At 42.8% G+C, this 18,453-nt stretch overlaps 1 protein-coding gene across 1 annotated transcript in view; it reads right to left on the bottom strand.

The window, feature by feature from the left end:
• Positions 1 to 18,453, bottom strand: part of PTPRG (protein tyrosine phosphatase receptor type G) — a 413,639-nt gene that overhangs the window by 77,196 nt on the left and 317,990 nt on the right. Inside the window, exons 9-12 of the mRNA XM_042799608.1 lie at positions 8,134 to 8,318; positions 6,026 to 6,134; positions 4,280 to 4,329; positions 1,112 to 1,910 (exon numbers count right to left, since the gene is read on the bottom strand). Coding sequence (XP_042655542.1) covers positions 1,112 to 1,910; positions 4,280 to 4,329; positions 6,026 to 6,134; positions 8,134 to 8,318 — 1,143 coding nt within the window. The remainder of the gene's footprint in view (positions 1 to 1,111; positions 1,911 to 4,279; positions 4,330 to 6,025; positions 6,135 to 8,133; positions 8,319 to 18,453) is intronic.

The raw sequence follows: 18,453 nt of genomic DNA, 5'->3' as shown, positions 1-18,453 counted from the left end.
TATGCAAGGTTTTTTTACAGTACTCTAACTCTAGAGCAGCTTTGATGGAAAAAACAAAATTACCAAAACAGTCAAAACAAACAATAACAGTAAAAAACCCCAAACAAACAAAAAAAATATGCACTATTTTATAAGTGCTGTGGTAATACACATAATCACTCAGATAGACTCATCACCTTATCTAAATCTCAGTCCTTACTCTGCAAATAAATCCACATGCATGTACTCCATTTGCTCCTTGCAGTTATAAGATCTGTTTTCCTCAGCAGTGCCTGGAGCTCCCCAAGCAGAAACACGTGCATATGCACTGGACTTTCTGCACAGTGAGTTGGGATCACTGTGAGATACCTGTTTGCACAGGCCTGTGCAGCAAATCCTGACCACACAGGGCTTAGTGCACATGCAGATCACCTGGGCATGCTTCCAAAAGGTCGTATTTATTGTGTACAAACTGTGGAGTTTGTACATACATCCACAGTTGGCATGTACAGGAGCATGGGTAGTTCTCATCAGGACAAATGCAGAAAACACGTGGACTCTGCCTGGCTAAGATTTTTTTTTCCACATGGAAAAACAGAAGGTAACCTTAGTGCAAAAGGTGCCTTTTCTTGGAAGATCAGAGCATGTATGTTTTGTGGTGAGAAATAAACCAGCAATGATCCTGTATTTGGGAGAATATCTGAAAGCCCAATCAGGGAGCATCCTGCAGATAAACTAAATTACCTTATAGCATATATAGCAACCTTCCCATGAAACACCAGCTGAGCACAGCAACCACTCTTCCACATTCATTTCACAGGTACAGTTCACTGCATTCCCCTTTTTTTAAAAAAACCCAAGATTCTTAATGCAGCATGTTGGGGGTTAACATTTTTCCAAATTTAATCTACAAGGAGCATGAATCTGTCCCAACAAAATAAAAAGATAATCCTTTGCTCTCTCCTCCCCCCCGGTAACAATTTGTGGGTTGGGTCCTGTGATGACTTGCCCATCAGATGAAGCCAGGCATCACAAAAACGTTGTATCTACTGGAAATCAGTAAGGAATTTCGATTGTGTAACCTTCCAACAGTGTTATGCTGGCAAAAACAGTTTCCCCGGAGGTCACTCACCTGGGTTAATGGTGATAAATTTGTTATCTGAGGGGTATTCCTCTGGAAACCTGTCCTCCTTTGGAGGAGGTTTTCTTGTTGTCTCTGGCCTTCTTGGGATCTTCCCCAGGTATAGTTCGTTGGTGAATGCTGGCGGCACTTGGGTGGAAGGGAGCGGCTGGGACTGAGCATCTGCTTCGGCAAAGCTCTCCTCCTCGGCAAGTCCAGCCGTGGGTGCAGCATTTTGGTTTGGCTCTTCACCCGAAATGGTTTTATTTCCTTCCTCCTCGGCAGTCCGGTTGGCAGAAGCCGTGGTCACACTGGGCTCCGTGCTATTGCGTGCCTCTGTGGCTGCTGCCGCCCTGTTTTTCTCCTTCTCCTCAGCATCCTTTTCTTCCTCTTCCTCGTGCTCCCGCTCCCCATCCTCGCTTTCACTCTTTTCATCCTTCTCCCCCTCCTCGGCTCCCTCACCGTCCTTCGTCAGCGCCGAGTCCCGGTCTGGCCCCGGGGAGGTGGCGGCGGCAGCCTCGGTGGTGGCCACCACGGGCCGTCCTGCCTGCTTGCTGGGGGCGGCCGCCCCGGGGAGCCGGGTGGGCCACACGCTGCTAGGGAAGGAGGAGATGCCGCCACCGCTGAAGCCCAACCCTGCCAGCAAGGTGCTGGTCACCACTGAGGCCACGGTGGCCTGGCTGCCGCTGGAGGAAGGGCCCATCCCTGTGGCCATGGACACGAAGGAGAAGGGGAGCCCCGAGGAGGTCCAGGTGGAGGAGCCGGAGCTGATGGGAGCCATGTCAGCCGAGGAGGCAGGAGATGCTGTGGGCTTGAGGAGGTGACCGGCAGCAGAGGGGAAGAAAACACAGCAGAGAGCATCAGCACAGGCCCCACATGCTACCTGGGGTCATTTTTCTTTTGGTTTTCCCTCCCTTTCCACACACGTGACATTCTGGTTGCTATTCCCTTAAAATGAGAGACTTATACCAGCTGGATGAAGGGCCAAGCCAGGAATGGGACAAGTGACAGAGCTACAAAGCAAACCATGAAGGGCGGAAATGTCCTTGCATCCACCACTTCCAAACAATCATTATCATAAAAACCCTCTTTATCCTTATCTTTATTTTACAGCAGGACCTTCTCCACCCACGTCACCAGTGACTTGTGAGTAACGTTTCCTCTCGGGTGTGAGCAGGATGTAAAGGAGTTTAATGAGTTTAGCTGCATTACTCACAGTGCTTTAGTCCTCAGAACACAGAAGTTTAAAAATACAGCGTTACATAAGGGCTGTCCCAAAATAAGGACTGTGCTGCCAACGTGAGCATCCGTGGCTGGTGGGTCTGCTCTGACAGGGAACTCTGGCTCTTCCCACACACATTGTGAGGGCCTCAAACAGTACTATTTTTATTGCCTTAATTTACCCATCAGCGTTATTTTCCTAAGGACTGGTGCTGCAGTGAGGCATCACTTTTGTTAGAAAAGACCTGCAGCACGGCCAGCTGGGCACTCATGAAGGACTTGGAGAGCATTATGAGCCCTTTGGCAAGTCACCGTGGCCTCCACCAGGGCCACCAGGCTGTAGCAGCCATGTACAGACTCAGCTTTCCCCATCCCTGGCCACCACCAGCAACCCAGAGTCAGGGCTGGCATTGCACACTTTCCTTGAGGAGCTGAGAGGACTCAGGGAATGAACCATGGACATCGCATCCTCTGCACCCTGCCACTGTTATTCTAATGTCAACCCAGGGTACGCATGCTCACATGTGGATCTCTGTGCATACATGTATATGTTCTACCAGAAATAAAATACCTTGGCCTATTCTTAAAGAACTAGAAGGGTCATTCCCCTTTCCGAATTACATGTGAAAAAAGACACTGAAGTGAGGCAATTAAGGAGTAATTCTGTGGAAGAGTCGGGGTCAGCAGTTCTGCACAGACATCCTGACCATGCTCCCTCTCTGACTTACTGAAAAATGTCTCATGTTACTGAATTCATCAGCAAGAGGAGCATTGGCCGGAAAGGTACACATCAAACAAGGACAACAAAGGGTTAAATACGTGCTACTGAATGTTGAACAAAACTGTAAAATGTTTCATTTTGGAACTGGAATTTATAACTTAACAGTATTTCTGCACCTCTCAGAAACTGCTGGTTTGAGTCGGGCCGTGTAGTTGAACTGCTGCTTTCTCACATTATTTCTGACCAGCTGCAATCACAGAGAACCTGAGATCTCAGAACAAAATCTGTGCTTTACAGGTTTCAAGACAAAACTTTAAATAAGCATCTAAACTTCTGGATACTTATCAGTGTGAATCCCTAAGGCACTGTGAGATTTGCTTTTCTCCAGCATGTACAGTCTCAAAGCTGGACTGAGTCTTAAAATTTGTCAGCAGATTTTATGTCTAGAATGACTCTATACATCATTAAACAAACATTAATCATTCAAATTCAAGTTTTGTATGTGTTATTTTCCTACTAGAGAATATATCAAACTGGAACAGAATAAAACCAGAAGCAACGTAGTTAGAATAAATTCAATAGTATGAATTCAGTCCATAAATTTGACCGAACAATTCAGTACCCCAAATGCCAAGAAATTTAGGTTACAGATAGCTTATGTTAAATAACCTAGCAAGGTGCTTTCAACGCTGAAACAGTGTATTCCAGTTTTACTGTAAACGTATCAACATTTCTGATTCTGGAATACAAGTCAGCTTCGGTGATTCGTTACAGTCTCACCTGAATTAACACTAAAGCAAAGAGCTTGTTAAGCATTTATTCACACAATAGCAGGTATTCTTAAAGCAGTGGAAGAGCAAAGATGCTGTGCGTGAAGCCTTATTCCTGTTGCATATACTTCTGGTCATACAGTTAATAAAAGAAATTAAATTTATTTCCATGGTCATCATTAAGATTATGAATCCCCGCTAAATGAGTTCCATACATATTTGGGAAGATTTTTTAACACTTGATTCTCCAGTAGACAAAGCCTCTTGGACCATGAAGGCAGAAAACCAAACCCTTCCAATATTTTAGGTATGTCATAAAACCTTTCATGACAGGTCTGAGCAACCACCTCCCCAGGAAAGCCCGGCCCTGCTACAGATTTACAACATCGTGCTGCCACCTGGTGGGAATGCCACCCCGAAGTACCGCTGCCCAGCCACGCTCCGCAGGGATTTATGGCCATCACTTACCACTCCTGTTTTCACAATTCTGGTCCCTTCGAAAATTCGAGTAGTGTTAGCTGAGAAACAAAGACCAACAGCGTGTCAGCGAACTGGGAAGGGCGGCATTGGTAAAACTGCTAAACAATTGCTGAACATTGCTACGACAAAATATGTGTGCAGCTCTCAGTTTGGAGTAAAAGCAACTCAGCTTGCTTGGTGTTACCTCGCTTTGTACTTGTGTCTAAAGACTGGCAATGCCAGGTTAAGTGCACTGTCAGAAAACACATGCTCTCCTTCAAACCCAAGTTGGATGAAATGTCCTGACTTACACAGGAAGCAAGAGCAGCTGATAAGAAGTTTTTTCTGCTCTTATGATAATATTATCATTATTTAGTGCTATATATCTCAACTACAACTGTAATCAGTCTCTGAAGAATGTTCTGAAAGCTCAAGTGGATTCTTTTTCTAGGTTAGATCTTGGGTAGAGCCAAAGATTAGAAGAACAGCTCCTTTTTGGGGAGACATGGAAGGAAATGCAATATCTACTCCCATTTCAGATGTGTGTATCACTTCTGCTGCTTTGAACATTGGCCCAGAGTACCCAAAGAGGATCCAGCAAAACTGTCAATAATGATTTACTCTTAACTGTAATTAAATAGGTATCATGGTCAAACTTCAAATAATTTTTCCATTCTATTATCAGCTGAAAGAGGCCAAAATCAGTAATATACAAATTTCTGACTTCTGCCTGGCACTTAAAGTGAAATCCAAAACACTATGCTGAGATACTAAGAAACTAAGAGCTACTGAGATGTTGCTTGATTAGGGCATTTCTTGTCCGATCCCTGCTCTCTCTGCAATGCTGCTAACACTGTGTCATGACACCACAACAGAACTAAATTGTGTCCACAACTTGATATCCTTAGGATGCTAAGTGCTAACAGAGTAGGATTAAAACCTCCACATTTTCTGAAAATCACACTGAAAAATGCAGCTATTATTTTTTTTCCATATACAGCATCAGATCTAAGTGAATTAACTCTTTGCTTCATTTTAAGGATTTAAATTTTTAACTGTCTGCTTGTTTTGTTCTTCTGTTACCCATTCCGAGGTTGATATATCTGTAAACTAGAGTGGGAAGGAGTGCTCTCAGCAGAGGTTAATTTTACCCTACTTAATATGAAAAGTAGTAATAAATTTCCAGGAAAGAGCAAAACTTCGGCACTTTAAAAATCCAAAAAGCATCAAGTTCTCCTACCAAATCTCAGCTTTACCAGATTTCTCCAACAAACTTAAAAGGAAATCTATGACAAAGGACAGCTTAACATCCAGTTCTTTTCCTCTCATTTAAATATGTGTGTTTTGGAAATCACTGAAGTTGCATGCGTGGTAAAACCTGAATGTCTCCACATGTGGTTGTCAAGGTAGGACTGATCTCCTTTCCTCTTTACATAAAACAGACACCGATCAGACTCACATTCTGCTACAGTTGTGCCTCTGATGCATAAGCCTCTGACGAATTCGTTTTAGAAAACTAGTACCAAGAAAAGCTCTGAATTCTCCTAAAACCTGATAAATCCTGCCAGCAGAGAGGTGTAGGCAAACCCTCATTGCTAGAAATAGGACAGACAGTCACTGGCTATGGTCTGAAATTAGTATTGTCTACATGCATGCAAACATCTTCTGAAATCATTCCATACTATATTGCATTCTGCAAAGAAAATGTTAAACAAACAGTCATTTAACATAAAAATATGTATGTGGGTTTTTTACCTTGAAAGAGCATAGTCTGGCTAAAGTCACTACGCATTTCATTTCGGCAAACTGCTTGAACTCTGAACAGATAAAGGATGTCAGGTGAGACATGGCTAATGATGGCCTTCTGTTTAAAAAAAATAGATATTATTCAGTTTTTTACCCCCACAGTACTGTCCACGATCAGTTTGAAATATATAAATCAGTGTGCTAACACAGGGTATTTATGCCATGTAAGACAAATTTATTTTTAAACAGAAATATTCACGGGTCCCCTGGGAGAGGGCAAGGTCAAAGTGATGCACCCAGACTCTGCTGACTCTACCCATGAGAAAGAAATGAAGACGCTCCACATGTACTCTCATGACAGTCTTCATGCCTGAAAGTCTCTGCTCTCCTCAGAAAAACCTACACCTTAAATCATTTGACCTTATGGGAATTAAAATTAGATTTTTATAGGCGGAGATCCAAGTCCCAAATATGGGATAAGCCCAGAAAAGTCACTGCATGTTCAAACTGACTATTTTTTTGGTAACAAATTGGCTATGGCAATTTGATGCCGGTGGCCTGTATAACATGATGGTTCAGCACCCTGGGCGGGGATGTCCCCGTGTGCTCTCAGATCTGAGACACTGCCCTGCTGCCTTCCAGATACTCTTCTGTGTTGCCTTAGTCCACAATCACATCAGTTCATGTCTTGCAGCAGACAGCAGCAGCAGCTGTGTAGGTCACTTGAAATACCAGTGATCTCTTTAGCAAAACACTATCTAGCTCCGTTTCAAGATGGGACACCCCAACTGTCTCCCAGAGAACTGAAAGCAAATTGCACTTTCCTCTGAAAAAGTGTTTCCTTCTTCTCCTGCCCCTAAAACAGACGAAGCTGTCATTGCTTTCTTAACCTCCAAGCCCTGCTGCACAGCACAGAGTGTCTCTGCAATTTATTTCCAAGCTATCACTCCATCACATCCCCTGCACTTTTAATTATTTCTTTTACATAAAACAAGATGCTTTCACTGTGCCCACCTCATTTTTGCTGATTAAGGCTCTCCTCCTTATACCTGATTAAAAAAAAATCTCCCTTAAGAGTGTGAAGTTATGACAAGAGAGAGGTTACAATACATCATAACCTTGGGTGCCTTTCAATAGATTCCTTTCTGATTTTGTGAGGCACATCATTCCCTAATGTGACCCAGATAACAATGTCTAGTGGGGAAATTGAAAATATAAATGGAAATGAAGTAAAAGAATCCTCATCTAAGGGAATAAGAGAAGTATTATTGTATAACTGATTGAATGGGCCCAGAGGACTGTGTATTTGGAAAAAAAAAAGATAACAGTCATTAGGAATAACACTCTGTGCTGCTGCATTTTTCATGGGCATATACAATTACTGATTTCATTATTCTAGAGGCTTTCTTTGATTAACAATAAACGGAGGCCTTTCAAACCTGAGTATGTCACTTTGATTTTATATGCAGAGAATGTTAAAGACCGGTACAATACTTGCTTCCACTTAGACAAGAATGACAAGCAGATCAAATCCTAAATGGAGGAGATAGATCAGTGTTTCCATCTGTGCTGGAACTATCGTGCTCTTCCCTCTTTTTCTCCCACTGCCAGACGTAGGCAGTGCTTGTACAGGGCCACTCCACAATAATCTTCTAGCCCTGACCATGCAACTCCTACTGCTGGCAGCACTTACTGCCCAAAACTGCTCCAAAGACTGATAGGGGCTATGCACAGTGAAAAGCCAGAGCCCAGGAACAGATTTTGGGGGACCTGACTTTTAATGTGAAAATCTGTGAGCTGAACACAAGCCAAAAGGTATTCAGAGCCTAACTGTTTCCCGAGCCAGATGCTTCTCAGCAACAGTATATGAAAAAGTATCTGCAGATTTAGTCCTTTATGCGCTCACATAAACTATAAATTCACACTCCAGTGTTTTGGATAGTCTGTTAGGCAACATTCAACTAATGCCAAACATTTTAATAGCAATTCATTGCAAGTCAAACACTAGCCTGCCTATAAGATAACAACTGCTTTCCTCCTTTACTTTCTACTAGTGAGAAAATAATCATGTAAGGATAGTGTGATACATATGTCTGGGGTTGATGCTGAGGTTTTACCAGGTCCTTGTCACTGTCCTTGGTGAAAGTCTTCTCCTTTTCATCTTCATTTTTAGTCCAGCTATATGAGATCATGTAGTTCATGATCGGAGGGTGGTAGATGGTTTCTGGTTGGTTCCAGGTTACAAGTAATGCTGTCCTGTTCACAGGCTGCACTTTCATGTTGACCGGGGGAGTGCTGCAAGCTGAAAAACAGAAGGAAAAGATATGAAGCTCTCTTAAATAACTGAGAGAAAACAAACAGGAAGAACTGTGCCTCACTCTAAGAGCCAGGTTTTTTCTTTAATGCCCTTGCCTACAGCAATAGCTTAGACTGCAATCCACTGAGACCAATGGGATTTAATATCACCTGCAGCTGCTTTCTGCTCTCCAGAGTAAAGGCAGTAAGAGAATCTATTCTCTGCAGGCAGGTTGCTTAGTTCTTGACTTATTTTCAGTCCTGACATTTGCACGTACACTTTAACTTGGTCACTTAAGAGCTCTGCACTGGAACATTAAGAAGTCAAATCAACCTGAGCCCCAGCTTCCCTGGCCCACAGTCTCTGCAGTGTGAAAGGGGTAAATACTCCAGTGGGCTCTGCAGGCCCTGGAAATCTCTGAAAATGTGACACTATTGGGTCAGTAAGTATTTTCCCCTTTACCTAGTACATTTTTGCACATGATCAGAAGTTACTTTATACTCCTCTTTCTATATATTTTCCTTCACAGATTCTCAACTGTCAGTAACGTAACAGTAGCACAGGAAACAGTGGCACTTGATGGTCCTTGTCCATCTCCTCCTTATAACAGGCAGGAGAATGCTCCAGCCAGGCTCGGAAAGCTGTGCCTTCCTAACTGTGCCTGCAGCGGGGAGGCACAAGTTACTTCTCACTCAAGCTTAAGTCGGTGGGGATGTCAGCATAGGAAGAGCTTACCCAGCAGGCAAAACCATGGCTTCTGCTCATGGCAGACACCAAACCCTAAACTTCTTCAGGGAAGACCAAACCCAGGTGCAAACCCAGCCTGTACACTTCAGGAGTGGGGTGTGCACAGCCCACTCGCAGCTGCTGAAGAAAACACTTTTCAAGCCATTGAAATGTAAAACTCAGGGTACTAATGAAGACACTAGATGGCACTCATATGCTATTGGAAAAGAACATCATGCACTTCCCAACTATAAAGAGTTTAGACTTTTTCCAAGCTTTAAAAATCATATTTAAAATACACAATTCAGGACAGATTCTCACACTTTCTTTCCCAATATAAACTCTGAACCAAGAAAAATCACTTGCAATGATAGCTAAACACATGTGTTGTGGCAAAGGACCTGGTCTCTTCTGCCAGGGAAAGTCAAAGTGTCACCCAGCTCATCACGCTGACAATATTTGCAGAATTATTTTTCCCAATACGACTTTTCCATTTAAAGCAAACACATTCAGCTTGTTTGCACTCCGCAGGTATGTGACTGCCCGTATATTTGGCCATTATTTTACTTCTAAAGAGTCCTGGCAGCACTGAAGGGGACAAATGCCTATTCCTATGCCTGGACTTGCAGGTTGGTCATGTAGCTCTGCTGTTATATTACTGAAACAGCTACAGTTCCTAAATAAAAATGATTAAATGCTGTAAACACCAATATTACCAGTACAATCGAAAAATACCTGTCAAATGCATCTGAGCAGTTATAACTCATATTTTGTAGCTAGCCTGAACAAGAGAACATATATTGCAGAAATATACTTGGGTAGGATCTTTGGTGTTTGCTCCTGCCATGAGTGGTGACAATCTTGCAGTTTTGCATTAGATCCTTCTGCGCAACCCAGAAGGATGATCCAGCAAAGCAAACAAACCCTGCCATACCTCAAATTGCTGACAAAACGAATAGGAATTTCCATTTACACTGAGTTGAAGGGACCAGAATGGTATTCTGCTGGTCATGCCACAGCGCCAGATGCAACACCTGGGTCTGCTACCGACAGACCTTCCTGGTCTCTGCAGGGAGCCCACTGAGCCAGGGTGCTGCAGAGCACAGCATGAAGGTGGCCAGGACCTGGCCGAGGGGGCACAGCTGAAAGTAGACAATTTTGTCACTATTTGCAGAGCTTCATGATCCTTGGTATGTCGCTCCATGCTCACCTCTTTCTGCTGAGGTAGTCAGATCAATTCTCACTGACATCACTGTTATTGATAACTGCACCAATAAATCATAACTGCCCCCTTTGAAGCCCTTTGTCATCAGAGTATTACTCTTCAAAATATCAGGCCAGCCTTTATTGCTCCACCTAATCAAGTCCTATCAGAGATAGGAGCCCAGGGTGAAGGACTACCCAGACCTAAAAGTCTTATCCAGTCCTCCTCCTCCAGGAGGACGTGCAGAGATTTATATATTTAAAGTAATCATGCATCAAATTTTTGTAGAAATAATTCAAACAGGTAACCTTCATGAGAGACAGATTGATCTACCTTAATTACAATACCCCTCTGAACCACGGCTAGCCAGCTGTTTTTCAGACAAGGACCCCAAGCAACCGTAGAGAGAGGGGACCGTCACATCCTCTATTCCATGACACTCTCTGCAGGCAGCTTTGATGCCACTCAGAAGAGCTCATGACAATCAAAGGAAAGAAGTGGGTATTTCCCAAGGGTAAATTGGAGATTCACAGGCACAAAGTTAGGACACCCTCCCTGACCCTGCACCCTGATCCAAGAAATTTATGAGCACTTTTAAGCAGCTGAGTGACTCCAATGATTTCACTGAGACAAGTTTTGATGAGGACAAAACCTGTTCACAGCCAGTTAAAAGGAGACTGAATTTACAATACTGCTATTTCACAGTAAATATTACAAAATTTTCATGACTTAGTACAACTTTGTTCCAATTACTCCAAGGCACATAGCAGTACCTGATGCAATTAAGTAATAACCAACCATTTCTGTTCAACTACTTTTTTTTTTTTTTTTAACAGCTTATGAATGGGCAAAAAAGAATTTTTTTTTATTAAATGAAACATATAGTTTTATTAATTTAACCAAATCTGCCCAGGACACAATGGAATAAAAAACCATTTGATCTAATAATTCAATTTGATGATTTAATTAAAGTGATACATAATAACATAGCAAATGTCTGAAAGGCAAGAAAAAAAGTGTAATGATTTGACCATCTATAAAACAACTGGCATTTTCCAGAGATCTAATTTTCCTTTCAATACTCTGTGTGTCTTGGATTTCTGAAAGAAGATTAAAAGAATCACAGGCTCCTCATTTTCTTTATTTTGCTATATGCTAAAGAACCTCTACTGGTTTTGCAAAATGTGCAGCTGAAGAACAAATAGAAATGTAGAAAGAGGTTGGGACAGGAAGGGAGAAGTTTGTACCTTCCTCTGAATTGAATCAAGACACACTAAAGAGAAATACAAGCTTTTCTCTTTATTTTTCTTTTTTTTTTTTTTTTATTAAACTAGGCTAAATAAGCAAAAAAAGCCTGTGAATTCATGATTGCTGGAGAAAAAGAACTGAAACCAACAAGCAGTATTATTTCACATTGAAATAGCATTTCAACTACTTTTAGAAAAAATATTACTAATGCTCTCTTTTAAATTCAGACCCTAAGGGATAATAAAAATATTGAGGGGGCTTTCAGGATGCCTTTCTGTAGTGTAGTGGAATACTGAGCAGACACCTGGACTGGCTATGTCCTGGATAGCAGAGCACCCATGCCAGGACTCCCAGAGGCAGAAGAGCCTGGCCAGGCCACAGGGCTACACCTCGGAGGCACTCAACAGGCAAACGTGTTCGCAGCGCCACGGGCATGCCTCACGGCAGGCAGCGGTGCCCCGAGCATGGCGTGCCTTGGACCTCTGGGAGTGGAAAAACCCTCCTGGCCCTCCTGTCGGGGATGACCTGGGCTGAGAACCTGGCAAACAAGCTGGCTCCTGCCTTATGGAAAAGTCCTACAGAAGAGGGAGGGCTGCGCGGGTGCATCTGGAGGAAGCCCTGTGACCCCGGCCAGGGCAGCCCCCGCTGGTGTTCCCAGCTGTTGGCCATGTGCGGGGCTGCCTGGGAGCTTTACACAGTCTTTTCTCTGCAGATCAGCCCGCCGGGGAAGGCAAGGGGCAAGGCAGCATCTTGGCTAGCCTTGTCTTCCAGGGCTCACTCAAGCCTGGAGAAAACCTGTTTGCCACTTGCAGACAAATGTAGCATGCTAATATAGTCCTAAGTGCTGGCCAGGCCAGCCATACAGCAGAGAATTATTTTCTTCATGTTAAAAACATTCCAATGGGCTGGAACAAACAAAATTAATTTAACAACTCTGCATTCATCTCTCCCATAATTTGATTTGTATGTTGTATTTGGCTACGTAACCTCCATGAGGCTTTCCTAACTGAAGCCTGATAAAGCTTAATCCAAAAGCTCCTGGCAACTCCATTTCAGAGAGCTGAAAGACAAAAAGGGGGCTTATTGTTTTGCAAAAATTAACCACTGATATTAAGACACACCCATGAATGCAGAAAGGGCATGTAAGAGAATATGACAGAGCTTTATTTTTATTTAAAAAACAACAAAAAAAAGTCAGCCTACATTTCTCTTTCAACGACAGAAATGCAAAACCAGCCAAACTTTCTGGGTTTCATTATGCTTTTTGCACATGCCTCCTGTGGTTATAAAAAGAGCTATTTAGGGAAAGTTTGAGATAGTGCAAGAACTGTATATTTGGTTATTGCTGTATACCTTGTCCCTGTAAAACAGGTGCCTCATGTCATGAATCCAGTGGCACTGGGCTCAGAGGGATTTATAAAATCCTCTAAAAATGTTCTAAGTTAGCTCTTCCATACATAAAAACGTCACCACTTTAAAGGCAGTTATTTCTAGCTGTGCTATGCCCTCTTTTGGAAAATCCCACTCTCTCCCTCCTGCTGCATGTCTCAGCAATGCAAAACTGCCTCTCCTTGGTATGGTGGGATACACATTGTGTGATGAAACCCTGACGACTTTCAGCACAGAAAAGCAACGTGCCAGTGAAGTCCTGAATCCCTCATGGCGAGATGGGCAGGGACCTTCTAAGGCAATTCCTACATGGAGGGAGGAAACATTGGCATCAGGATGTGCCCATAGCATGTTACTGGCTCAGGACAGCTCAGAGGTAGCTAAAAGACAGGGACAAGTCTTTCTCTGGGAGGCAGCTCCTGGCCATAAAGTGAGAGTGGCTTCACTTACTTTTTTCACTGATCTAGATACATATGGGATGAGTGGCAGGGAACAGTGTTTCTCCCTTGCAAAGGAGGAGCACAGAGGGTGGTAGATGGGGCATTTCTTCCCACAAGCTCAGTAGGAGAGAAACTGAGAGGTCAATATGGGGGTTTCATGCCATTCTTCCTCATAAGGGTAAACAAGCTGATGGCCAAGCTCTTTGGGGCCAGAGGGTGCTTCTTTCCCCTCTGCCCCAGCACTGGGAAGGAGCTGGAAGGGCCAGTCCTGTGGGACACAGGGACCATTTGCTACTGTTGCCTTAATGACACCCAACTCAGCCACAAGTGTCCTAGCTGACTTCAGAGAAGCCTGAAAGCTGTCACTGATGCCTGTGCTATCGGCAAAACACTGCACCAAGTTCACTCAGCTCTGGAGCCCCCAGGAACCTGACTGCAGACAAGACAAAAGTGATACCACCAACAGAGAAGGAAAGAAAAGTACTTTCAATTATCTATCTATCAGGCTATATACACACACGCATACATATTCCTTCTTATTATTAGACCCTCAACACTACAAATAAGCCCTGGAATGCAGAAATGTAGGTTATACTGCAACAAGAAAACTCACACTTGCTTTCAGTGCTGTGCCAAATGTGTCATGGTAAGGGAAGTGGTACAATGCCAGATTAATCCATCTTGCATTGGCAAGACTCAGTGGAGATGCTTGGGAAGAGACTCTGATCCATAACAAACAACAGCATTCTTTGGGCTGTCGGATTCAATCTCGGAGTTCATTGAGGGCTGTGTTCCCAAAGGATAACAAATAGACTACGAGGATCGTATGCAGAGACAACACAGGCTTTAATACACAGAAAAGTGCTAAGAGGCATACTTACAACATTTTCCCCCTTCTCCTTTTACTAAATGTTTGAATTTTTTTTGCTTTGCTTTAGCATAAGTTGTTAACTTCTCGGAGTGCTTATAAATGACATTATTAATATATAAGGATAATTGCTTTAAAGAGAAGCACGCATTTTTCCTTTACCTTTGCCTGCACTTTGCCAGGAGGCATTTGTAAGCTCCAGAGCATGCTGTACACACAAATATTTGTGTTGATCTACTTCAATCCACAGGCAGAACGTAGCTAGGAGACAGACTATTTATCTTCCCTGCTCTTACCTTTCACTATGCTTCAAACAGACAGAGTTGTTTCTTAAGGTGTGAGGGACACTGTCAGAGCCCGCGCTTGTTTTATGAGCCCTGTGAAACAACCTCATGAGCAAATTGGCACATGGGGCATTTCCGACAGAGAGGCGCTGGGCAAACTGGGTTTTGCCCCTCTTGCTGCCTGCCCATTTCCCAAGGTGAACGCACAACCAGCATTTGGATTCATTCCTGTATGGCTTGCTTTGTAGCATTTGAGTTTCCATGGTATCACAGCAACAGACCCTGTTTTACTGAGAGGCATGGACTGTGTGTTTTACTGCGTTGTGTTTGAGCCCAAATATTTTATATATTTCACAAATGCTGTTTCTGCAGCTGTGGCCTGAATCCTTAGTGGGTGCAGATCAGCCTTGCACCGTCAGATGCCTTACCATCTGATGTCCGCCACGCTTCTGCCCGGCACGTTTTATATTTATATTGCGCACATGTACACGCAGAGGGTGACTTGTGTTTAAAATGCACACCCATGTCCTTATTTATACAGTGCATCTGATGCAACATGTGCGACCACATTCAGTAGCACGTGCTGCATCAACATGGAGAGAAAGGAGGAGGATTTCCTGCCAGAAGGACACGTATTTGCCATGTTAGCCAAGCTGCCTGTTCCAATGTCCTGGCAAGGGTTGCTTGGACCAGGGATCATAGGAAGAACAAGCCAACAGGGCTGGTAGAGCATCCCAATACGTGCCCGAGGGATGCCCAAAATCAGGCCGGGAAAGCAGCTTCCCTTTTATAGCTTCTGCAGGCCTTTTCCAACACAAGGGCTGCAGGCACTCATGGTCCAAAGTACTGTCAAGACTGATATGAAAATCAGTACTTCGGTGGGCTAAACAGCTGGACTGTCAGGTAGGCAGTGCAGAAAGAAATTCCCCGCAGGTGTAAATGGAATAAATCATCAAGTTCCCTTATAACTACTCAGATCTTCCAGCTTTAGTGGCAGCTGTGAACCCAAACCATACTTAAAACTTTCACACTGAATTCCTCTCTTGCTCTTTTGGTTTGGGCCCTTTATAATCTCTAAACAAGTGCAAGCAGTTAATTATTATTTATTAGTAAATCTATTGGTAAGCTGTCCACTACATTCAGGCACAGACACGTGTTGCTCACTTTACAACCATGTGGAAGTTACTACAGGTGAAAACAGAAACCTGCAGAACAGAGCCATTGTGAGGGGAAGCGTGAGACCTGTGTCAGGTGTATGTAACATATCTTTTTGTACCCGATTCCTCCTCAAAATGGGTCAGTTTTTTTCCTGAAATGCTTTGCTTTCCACCTGACTGATCTGAGACTCTTTGGAAGGCAGCAGACAGTCCTTTCCTACTTTTGCATGATGTGTGCCAAGACAACTGCATACAGAAGGACCCAGCACTGCAGAGCAAGACACAGATGAAGTGGAAGGGATGAGATATTCAGAAGGAGTGCACTGATTGCTGCCTAAAATGTGATTACAGCAGGCACTCGAGGTGCACGTCAAAAGAGAGTCTCGCAGCAATAAGTGAGTACATTTACTCGAAGCACTGAGGCACAGTGGCAGCCGGGCAGGTCTATAGTGCAAAGATGATGCAGGGCAAGCAATTAGCAGTGCTGTGTTACCACCCTCAGGTGGAACCTTTTGCACTGAGCCAGTCTGCTGCACCAACAGAAATCCTAATAATGATACATAGATTCAACTGTACCAGCACACTGTAGTAGGTCACTGACCTGATTAAAGGGGAATGGAATCAGGAAGGGATAATCTTCATAACAAAATGAAATCAAAAAGGAAAGTAAAAAAGGTCCAGTTATCCAAAGAAACTGGGAAGGAGTTGTTAATCTATGAAGAAATTTTCCAAGATTCTTCCAAAGGACAAGAACAATCAACTGTAATGATAAGCATATCGTAAATTAACTAAAAAAGGTTCTTGCTTATTTTTGTTTTCCCTAAGATATTTGAGGAAAATATATAGTTATCATTGTGCTTTAGAAATCCCAAGTTAATATTTCAATAATGTATCATTTTAAATTTACATTTATTATGTTGTTGTTTTGGATAGATTACATTTATTGCTATAGAGTATTTTGTGGTTATTTAGGTTTCATTAAAATATATAAACAACATTCTGCAAGAGTAGAACTTTTCTGCCTAACACTCCTTTTGGCCTCCCGGAGAGAACCTGAGGGCATGAAGAGACTGCAAAGTTATTTTGAGAGAGTTCTCATAAAACATGGGCATTTAGAAAGCAAAACCAAATTACTGGGAGTAATAACAGAGGCTATAAATGAGACAAATAACTTGTTCTCATTCAGAAACACTGCCGCCAATGCTCTAAACTATCTACCTCAAAATGGTGACGTCACTGCACTGAAAGTTCATCCAGAACTTTGGATGCTGCTGCAGTGGAGGTGCACTCAACACAAGGATGACACGCCACACCAAAACAGCAATACCTTCGCAGGACGCCTTAGTTTCATTTCTGACACGAGGAGCCATGAAACAGTAAAAACCAAACCGCGTTGCTTGAGCAGTGCTATACCTTTGACTGCAGGTCAATATCTGGAGCCATGCCTCCAGTGCAAAGCGTGCAGGAGGGAAAATCCAAGTATCCTCCATCCACATTTTAGTGGCATTAAGTTACAAGGACTTCCAAACTGTGTATCATAACTGCATAACAAAGAACTGAAAGGAAAACGATCGCTTGCACACTACTAGAGAAATGTCCCAGCTGTTAATTTAGAGTCCAGAGCTAAGTAAGTTTTAGTAGAGTGAATTTATGACTGCTCATTATTTAACTTAGTCTAGGATCATAATTAAAGATGGTACTCTAAGGCGAAGTCCCACTGATGGGAAACAGCATCATTTGAGACTCCAGCAAAGAGTAATCAGACACCTTTGGGGAAGTAATCAGGCATCTGTAAAGAAAACTCTGATGTCAAGAGCCCCTCACATGGGATGCTTGTTTAAGTGTTGTAAGCCTTGCAGCACGTTTAATGAGACAGAAAGGTTAAAGGTTTTTTTTTTTTTTTTTTTTTTCAGCATTAAAAAACATAAAGAGAAAGAAAACAACATCTGATGGTCCTAATCAGCAGAAAAATAAAGTGGGCAAATATTGTTGCACATGTGGCACATCCTGAAACAAGGAAATGAAACACCTTTTCCTCCTGAGTTTCCATGCCTACACCTTTACCGAAGCAGGTAATGTTTTGTAAATACATCTCTGCTTGATGGGACAACATGTGAAATTAGTAAGGAACATGCAGACTCAGGTCCTTGAACTGGATGGACTTTTATGTAAGAATTCTGTCTATTTGTCCCTGAAGAGCAATGTACTCTATTAAACTGATAAACAATTAGCAATCCCTCTAGCACAGCTGCTTGAAAGCAGCCCACAAAAAGGCAGGAGCACAACATGTGATGTGACAGAGCAACACAGTCCTGAGCCACGGAGGACAGGCCAGAGAAGAAAGGAGACAATTTTAACAGAGACGGTCATGTGCAAAAAATCAAACACTGCCACTGTCACTGATACGTACAGTATCTGATGAATATTTTACAAATACAGCTCTGGTTTAATATGTTTGTACAGAGAACCTTTAACTTTTCAAAACTTTATATAAATCAGTACTGTAACACTGGTGAGCCCTCTTGTTAAATTTTACAGGCCTGATGATTTAACTCGATTTAACAGCATGATCCACTGTATACCTTGAATCTCTAGCAGTTTCATCTTCTTAAAAACTATTGTTATATGATGGCTTATTATCCATCTACTACTTGCTACAATTACATAGCTGAACAGTATTTATCTTGAATGGTATATTTCAGAAATAAGATATTTAAACTGTATGGTTTCTTGAAACAGCTCCAGGGTCAGCTTAAGAATTAAACTCAGCTCATGGGCTCTGATTCAGCAAAGGTCTTATGCATATGCTTTTATTCCAGGCATAC

Source organism: Tyto alba, unplaced genomic scaffold, assembly GCF_018691265.1.
Source record: "Tyto alba isolate M040663 unplaced genomic scaffold, T.alba_DEE_v4.0 Super-Scaffold_3, whole genome shotgun sequence".
In the NCBI taxonomy this organism is placed as follows: Eukaryota; Metazoa; Chordata; class Aves; order Strigiformes; family Tytonidae; genus Tyto; species Tyto alba.
This window is presented reverse-complemented; position numbering and strand designations above follow the sequence as displayed.